Source organism: Wolffia australiana, chromosome 8, assembly GCF_029677425.1.
Source record: "Wolffia australiana isolate 7733 chromosome 8, ASM2967742v1".
NCBI lineage: Eukaryota > Viridiplantae > Streptophyta > Magnoliopsida > Alismatales > Araceae > Wolffia > Wolffia australiana.
The window spans coordinates 10,383,550-10,392,199 of NC_135842.1; the positions used below are offsets into that span (position 1 = coordinate 10,383,550).

Below are 8,650 nucleotides of genomic sequence, written 5' to 3' on the forward strand. Positions count from 1 at the left end.
GATTTTGTGCCAACAAGCTAGAGCTGTCTCACTATGGAAGAATAAGTACTCTATAGTCTCAGCCTGGGAAGATGTGGGGCAATAATGTCAACACGAACAGAGAGATTCATCGATGCGGGTCACTCAATCATCAATAAAGAGGCCACGATGCAAAAGTCTTCAGAGGAAGAAGGAGACATGAGTAATGATCGCCGGATGCCAGATTCGGCGACCCCAGTGCTGGGCGGGGGATTTCTCACGAAAATGCTCCCAAGAAGAGCGGCAAGAGAATGACCCATCAAGGGTAACCATCCAAATAGGATGATCTTGAGTGGGCACGATCGGAGTACTTAGGGCCTGGGTTAATAGGTCAATGGGAATGCCATGTTGCTCCCAAAGGTGGCTTGTGTCGCCTAGGAGTAGTTGCGCCACGGTTAATCTAAGGTGATGGGGCTCAAGGTGCCGTTGATCTTATTACATACAATTTACTAACTTGTTGCACTTAACATTAATTATTGTATACCCCACTGTCGGGAGATCATTATATTTATTTTTGTGAAATATTTTGGAATGCTCTTTGTGGAGCCATGTTGCTTTCACATCCCGCCGAAATCTTTTAAATAGACGCAACTCAACAAATGATGGACAATTATACGACTCTGACATTAATGGTACCCAATATCACAAATTTCCCATTGCTGTCATATGTTCTTGATGATGTCGGCGAACGACAATCAACTACTGTTAATATTCTGGATTTGTCAGTGTCAACAAGGGTCAACGTTGACAGTTGAATGCTGGTCAACTTAATGAAGGTGTCAGATTGTCATCTGCTAGTGTCATACGTATTGTGGGGACGTAGACAAGACAGTTTTTTTGATCAGGGGATAAAAACTGTCCAGTCCAGGGCCTTGGATGTTGGACAATACGAAATTTGTCTGCCATACGAAGGACATGATGGTTTTTTTGTACTGGGATGAACAAACCATATTACATCATCTCTAATTCGTAATTTTCTAATGATCAGTGTGTCCTGCATGCTAGATGTGTCCCATCTCAGGCGTTGGGCAGGGCACAAATGTACTAAAATTTCATTTATAATTTTTTAATAAAAACTTAAAACCTCTGTGAATTGGAATGTCTATTGTTTTCCATTCCGGATGTCACACGATATCAGAGTGTCAGGGTTCGCCAATTTCCCAACTGGAAGATTTTGGGACGGGACAGTTCTTGGACGGAACGGTTTTGGACAGGATGGTTTTGGGACAGATTGGTCTTGGGATGGGACCATTTTGGACATAGCACAGGTCAAAACTCATTTGGGACATAGACGACCTTGCACTAGAGTATCATATGTAAAATCAGACGGTTGACGATGACATAACTAAGTGACAGCACTCCGTCAACTCAGTCACCGTTTAATCGTCAACCGTCATCAACGGGGAAGAGACGTGGCGGGCCAATAGCAGGATGCACAAAGACAATCATACCACGAGCAAGGAGAGGTATTGACGAGATTGGTCATATGCGGGGGTTCGTCGGGTGGAGGTTAGTAAAGTCATTTCAATTGAAGCTGCTGGAGGAAGGTGAAATCGACACGTGTCATGTCGGACGGTTGCGCTGCTCTCTCCGGGTATTTAAGGACGGTTGAAGGGGGACGATGGCTCAAGGAATGGCGATTTCAGTGGTGCTTGTATCTGCTACGAAGTTCGCAGGCGTGCTCGGCGTGATCACTCTCGCGGCGAACGTCTTCTCCTTCTCGCGCTACCGGAAGCGGAATCTCAGACCGATCATCTCCCCAATCGACGAGTCGGCGGAAGTTCTCGCTGATTTCTTCTCCGGCACTGGAAACGGTAATGCTCTCCGTAATTGAGACTTTGGCATGAATTTTCGGCTCGCCGACGATGCCTGAATTTTTTTTGATTTCTGAATCAAATGTGGAGGATTTTTTAGTTTTGTGTTCTTTCGTATAATTCAAAACAAATATCAGGACACAGCAATCGTTTCCGGAATTTTATCGTCGAATATTTTTTAATTTCTGTATCGTTTCGTAATGTTAAAAAAATTCCGGATATAGTAGTGATTTCCGGAATTTCAGAGCTCTGCTGGAGTTTTCAGCTAACGGTGGACGCCTGAATTCCTTTTAGGTTTCTTAATCCGGCGGAATTCCGGAATTCTACTGTCGAGTAATCTGATTTTTTGTATTCTTTTGTATTGCTCAAGCTAAAGTACTAGATACTGGATACTATAATTTTCCTGAATTTCGGACCGTGGAGCTGCTAAATTTCAGCTTGTGGTAGTCGCGTGAATTCTCTTAAGGTTTCGGAATCCAGTGGAATTCCGGCGTTCTGCTGTGGCAGATTTTCTGATTCTATGTCCTTGATTTGGATGCAGCCTATTAAAATATAGCTTTGAGTATCGCATGAACCTTGAGAAGTACATGTGCTTGATTATTCTTTTTTTTTCAGAGAACGACGAGAAGTTCTTCTTTGGATTAGCCACGGCGCCAGCTCATGTCGAGGACAAGCTTAGTGATGCTTGGCTCGACTTTGCGGTTGAGAAACCTTGCTGTGGAGCCGTCGAGCAAGCTGAGGAAGAAAAGCCTGTTGTTTCACCTACTAATTCTACTTCTACTGATGATGAATACCAAAAAGCTTCCTTACCCGAGGAACAACAGGAAAATATTGTATCCAAGATTGAGAAACCAGTCAAGCAGGCCATGGAAGCTCTTGTTAAAGAATTTGAGAAGTACACTAATGGTAATGAAGAAGGAGATTCCAACACCAACTGCGACCACAATATTGCAGCATGGCATAACGTTTGCCGGCCGTACGTTTATTCTATTTGTGAATGAATTTTTATCTCTCTCTCTCCATCTTTCCATGAATTCAAAACTTCTACTTCATTTTATAGAATAAAGATGACAAAAACTGGCTTTCAGAGTAAGCTTCCGTTTTTATTTTTCTTACAGGGAAGAGAGATTGAGATTTTGGTCTGACCCTGAGGATGAATTAAAGCTCGCAAAAGATACTGGAGTTAGTGTTTTCCGCATGGGAATAGATTGGACAAGGATAATGCCCAAAGAGCCAGTTAACAACCTGCACAGCAGTGTAATGCCCTATTTGTCTTCCTAGTGTTTTTTATTATCAGTATTTAAAAAAGAGTATTTTTAGTATTAGAAAAACCGCTGTTTAAGGGTGTATTAATTTATGGAAGATGATGTTTTATTTGGAAACTTTAGGATTGATACAATTAATTTACTGTTTTTTTTAATCTTCTTGTTAAGTGTCGGGTTGTTTGGGTTGGTCATTGTAGGTCTAACACTTTTCCGTTTTCCCTTTAGGTTAATTTTGCTGCTCTAGAGAGGTACAGATGGTTGATAGAAAGAATTCGTTCTTATGGAATGAAGGTGATGGTGACTCTGTTCCACCATTCTCTCCCACCTTGGGCTGCAGACTTCGGGGGTTGGAAATCAGAGAAAACTGTTGATTATTTTTTTGATTTCACCAGGTATTTTTTTATATTTGAGTCAGCGCTTGCATTTGAACTTTGAAATGTTCTTTCCGTATGGCGGCCATCTCTGTGTCAAATAATTCGGACAAACTAGTTTGAATAGCGGAATCCGCTGGGGGGGTATAAGATGTTTCAAGACTGGAACATTTGTACTTCGGCATGGTACATGTAAAATTTCAAATTGCTAAAAAAGTCAACATCGGTAAACATAGATTCTCATTGTCCTAATTGAATCAACTTTTTATCTATGGGTGAGTTCCTATTCTCAGTGAAACTATTTCGTCCTGGGAGTTTTGAATTATAGATCTTAAAGTTTTTTGAAATTTCTCGTCTGTGAAAGTTAATTTCATTAGCCTTTTAGAAATATTTGTTATAATTAGATAGTAGCCAAATCTCTTAAAAAGATATTTGCAAATCTTTTTAAGGGAAGACTTACCCTAACCTGTAAAAGGCGAAAATGCCTTCAATGAGGCAGGAATGATAAGGAGAGTAACTGAAATTGCCTTTCCCTTTCTTTATCTCCGGGCATGTACTCAGTGCGAAGATAAGGATACCAGCCTTTGTGAGATCAGTGATGGAGAAGGAGACGACATTCACTTCGAGGGCACCAAAAGAGGGTGATAACCAGAATAGCGACAAAATAAAGAACGGGATGATATTTAATTGAGCATTACGTAGTTATATATACACGTGGATGGACAACGGTCATCTAACGGCTTGTATCACATGTAACCCACCTGATACATCATAACACTCAGCCTGTCTTGATATCTCCATGTCTTGGTCTCTCCCTGATACAATCCTCATCATATCTTAAGCCCACCGGGGGAATTTTTGTCTTTCCCCTCCCTTTACTTTCCTTAGTTGAACTTCTCAGAGAGGACAGAGAACATTAATTGAGAAGAGGAGCAAGAACCGCTGGTTTCCCTTTCCCCCTTCCTTGTTGTCACTCTCTCTCTCTCCCTCTCTCTCTCGCTCTTTCTCTCTCTCTCTCGCTCTCTCTGGGCCTAGTAGATGACCTTTATTGGCGATGATGCTCCTTCCTCATGGCAATACCCCTCATCACCGACATCCCATGTTCCCCTTCCTCAATCTCTGGTCGATCCTAAATCAAGGAATGAACGTCCAAATTTTCCAAGTGCGGATAGGAACCTGGTTCAGATCTCATCTCTTCTACTTAGCCCCTACTGTGATTGGCTAACTGGATCTTCATCCAGCTTCCTCTGGATCAATTTCTTCCCTCCTCTCAATTGGTCGTCACCCTTTTTCTTGGATTGCACCTCATCTTCCTATAAGACCATTTTCTTATCACTTTTTCCCATACATTCATGCATTCCGTAACTTTCTGCTTGCAAAATTGTCAAATGTGTCTGAATTTTACGTCTTTTACTGATTCAGGATTGTTGTAGACCGAGTCTCGGAGCTGGTGGACTATTGGATCACCTTCAACGAGCCTCATGTATTTTGCATGCTGACGTACGCTGCTGGTGCGTGGCCTGGGGGAAAACCCGACATGCTTGAGGCTGTAACATCAACTCTACCGACAGGGGTTTTTAATCAAGCCATGAATTTAATGGCTACTGCTCATTCAAAAGCCTATGACTATATTCATGAGAGAAGGTGACTTTTCTAACATTTATGATCTTAAATTCCCTTTATACCATGGCAATTTATGGGATTTTACTTGACTACAGGCCAAACCAGACGGTGGGGGTTGCCCACCATGTGTCTTTTACGCGTCCGTATGGACTCTTTGATGTTGCCTCTGTTACACTGGCTAACTCGTTGACACTCTTTCCGTACATAGACAGTATCTCCGATAAGCTGGACTTCATTGGAATGAACTACTATGGGCAGGTCTGTTTTTCTTCTTACTTTCGGACTTGGCTTTGGACTGTATTTCTTTTTACCTGATACGATCCCTGTCTTGTTTATGGTGATTTCTCTATTTTTATCCCTGTAGTGCCACAGTCAATTCTCCTTGAGAAATAGGTAATCTACCTAAAGAGGAAGCTAATAGTCATTTGAAGAACTGGATTACTCTATCTCACCTCCTCTGTTTGCCATATTCCCTGCCTTGAGTCTCCATAGTCTATTCCCTTTTCCTCTCTTTCTCTCTATTAATGTTTGAAGAAATTGACAAAAATCATATTCCGTCTTCTAAAAAACTGGTCGTTGTGATCTTCATCATACACATCTCCAGTGAAGGCGACGACTTTTTTATCTTCATCCTGCCGCAGATGATTTATGATGGTGATTGTTTCATCATATATCATATCTGAGAAACATTAACTAATAGCCGATGACAAGACGCAACAACGAAACAAAGTCATCGTTGTCAGTCTGGTGAAGATGAATGACGGGCACAATGATGACTACTCTATATATTTCTTTCTTTGTAATCAGATCCCATTGGTGCAGGATTTCCATTTCAATCGAGTTACATTGGTGGAGATCATTGATACCACCAGGGGTTGTATCATACCCGTGACCTAACTTTGTTCTTATTGACCAGGAAGTATTTTCAGGGCCGGGGTTAAAGCTTGTCGATAACGATGAATATAGCGAGTCTGGGAGAGGTGTTTATCCTGATGGTTTGTACCGGATGCTTCTTCAGTTCCAGGAAAGATACAAGCATTTGAATCTTCCTTTCATCATATCTGAGAACGGAGTTTCTGATGAAACTGACTTGATCCGGGGTCCCTACTTTCTGGAGCATTTGCTAGCTGTTTATGCAGCTATGAAAAAGGTTTTCATTCTGCCGAGAAATCTCCTTCTCTTAATCTCTTTATCAATTTTTATTTATTTAGTGGAGTGTCATCGAAAAAACTTTGATTTTTCAGGGAGTTCCTGTTCTTGGTTATATTTTCTGGACCATCTCTGATAACTGGGAATGGGCTGATGGGTATGGCCCAAAGTTTGGATTGGTGGCAGTAGATCGTGACAACCACCTCGCTCGCAGCCCCCGCCCTTCATACCATCTATTTTCCAAGGTAGTAATCTTTTGGGTTAATCATCAATATTTTTTTTTTGGTAACAAACACCCGTAGACCGATCAACCCAAGGGCAGGTTACGACCAACCCAAGGGTTGCGCCCGTAGACCGATCCAGCCATACCCTGGCCCCCACTCAGGGAGGTTTTATATATTAAGTGAAGTGTTTATAAGCGTTTATAGGTGTGGAGCGTTAATGTCCCAATTACACCCGAACCCTACTCGCCCACGCCCTTTTTAAAAATAAATACACATTTATTGGGGCGCTCCCAGTGGGATTCGAACCCCTAAATAAGTTATCTTAGGTTAATCATCAATCTTAGGTGATCTTCACTTGTTCGTAAAAAAAGTAATTTAACCTACAATTTAGTAATTGGTGAAGTTTATAATGAAGTGCTAGTGCCCGAGGCCATTTCATATTTATGCTGTTATTTTAATTTCATAAGATGATGAAATTTCCTTCATTTTTTTGAAATTTGTTTTGGAATTGCATTGCTTTCGAAAGATCATTCGTTTGTTCTGTTACTTTGGTTTCATAAGATCTGCAACATTATTGATTCTTTTATGTTAGTTTGTAAATTATTATGGAAATGCAAGTGAATGATCACGCAGAGACCTCTCCATGTTTATGCTGCTATTTTGATTTCAAAAATCAGTACATTATTGGTTCCTTTGAGATTCTTTTTGAAAAAAAATTTGGTAATTATTTTTGGGAGTGATAGTTCAATATAATAGAGAGACCATTCTTGTCCATGCTGCTTGTTTGTTTTCATAAGATTAGAAAATTTTGAGATTCATTTAATACATTCTTTTTGTAAATTCTTTTTTTTGGAAATGCAAGTCCTCCACAATAAGAAGATCATTCCATGTTTTCTCTGGTATCTTTGATTTCGTAAGATCAAGAAATTTCTTGATTCTTTTGATATTCTTTTTGCAAGTGCAATTCCACTTTTATATGTAAATCATTTATGTTTTTCATGCCATTTTACTCTCATAAATCAGTAAATTTCTTGATTCTTTTTTGAGATTCTTGTGGACAACATTTTTGGAAATACGAGTGCAATATCTTACACACACCTTTCCATGTTTACGCGTCTATTTTGCTTTGATAAGATCAGAAAATTTTTGATTGCTTTAATTTTTTCAAATCCACTCATAGGTTGGAATTCATTCTTTTTATAAGCGTTTTATAAAAAAAATGAGAAATAAGGCAGATTTTGCATTTTTCAGGTCGCGAGAGCAGGAAAAGTTACCAAGGAAGATAGATCTCGTGCTTGGAGCAAACTCAAACGTGCTGCCAGGGAACATAAAACACGACCCTTTTACCGGGCTGTTGATAGACATGGCCGCATGTATGCAGGTAACTTTCCTAATATTCTGGTATAATATATTAAGAAAAAGCTCATACTTTCTGTTATTATTGTGAGATATTTGAAAAACTTCTTATTCACATAAACCAGTTTTTAATGTGTGGAACAGTCCATCTTAGGGATAGTCTCTCCATTGCTGGATGTGAAACAGCGACCGACTTGGATCTTATTAATTGAATAAAATTAACAGGAAATTATAAATTTCTTTTTTTGTAAGGTGGCCTTGATCATCCCTCGTGGCGGCCTTTTATCCAAAGAGATTGGAGGTTTGGTCACTACGAGATGGACGGGCTGCAGGATCCTTTCAGCCGGCTGTGGCGGTTTCTGCTGTCGCCGCTCCGTTGGAGAAATAAACATGAAGAAGAACAGTGGGATGAGGTGGATAGTAGACTTCCAGCTGCCAATTGATTTTCATGTATAATCTCAACTTATCTTCCTTTTATGACTTTGATCTTGAAAATATTCTGGGTTTACTGGATTCTCTCTCTGTTCATATTTATATCAAAATTTCATTTGATACCGCTTTTGAAATTTATAATGATTTGCATCTTTCCTTGAATATTTTCTAGTATGAGCTCAATTTCTCTTCTTCCAATGACTTTAGTATATAAACTATTTTGGGTTTATTGGATTTTCTGTCTGCTCATATTTATTTCAATTTTAAATTAGTACCCATTTACATCAAATATTTTGAGCACCATTTCTCTTAATTTAAATTCACTTGGTATGGTAGAAGCCCCCTTTTCCATGCCAACGTTTCCATTAGGGTTCTGCAATGCATTTACTCATGTTGGT

General features: G+C 39.9%; 1 protein-coding gene across 1 annotated transcript; it reads left to right on the forward strand.

The window, feature by feature from the left end:
• The first annotated feature begins 1,633 nt into the window (after positions 1 to 1,633).
• SFR2 (Glycosyl hydrolase superfamily protein) lies at positions 1,634 to 8,374 on the forward strand. The gene is made up of 10 exons (XM_078580211.1): positions 1,634 to 1,832; positions 2,448 to 2,808; positions 2,951 to 3,089; positions 3,323 to 3,489; positions 4,891 to 5,112; positions 5,187 to 5,349; positions 6,008 to 6,241; positions 6,336 to 6,485; positions 7,716 to 7,845; positions 8,073 to 8,374. Exons 1-10 carry the CDS (start codon positions 1,640 to 1,642, stop codon positions 8,261 to 8,263), a joined length of 1,950 nt encoding a protein of 649 aa, XP_078436337.1. The 5' UTR covers positions 1,634 to 1,639; the 3' UTR covers positions 8,264 to 8,374.
• The last annotated feature ends 276 nt before the right edge of the window (positions 8,375 to 8,650 follow it).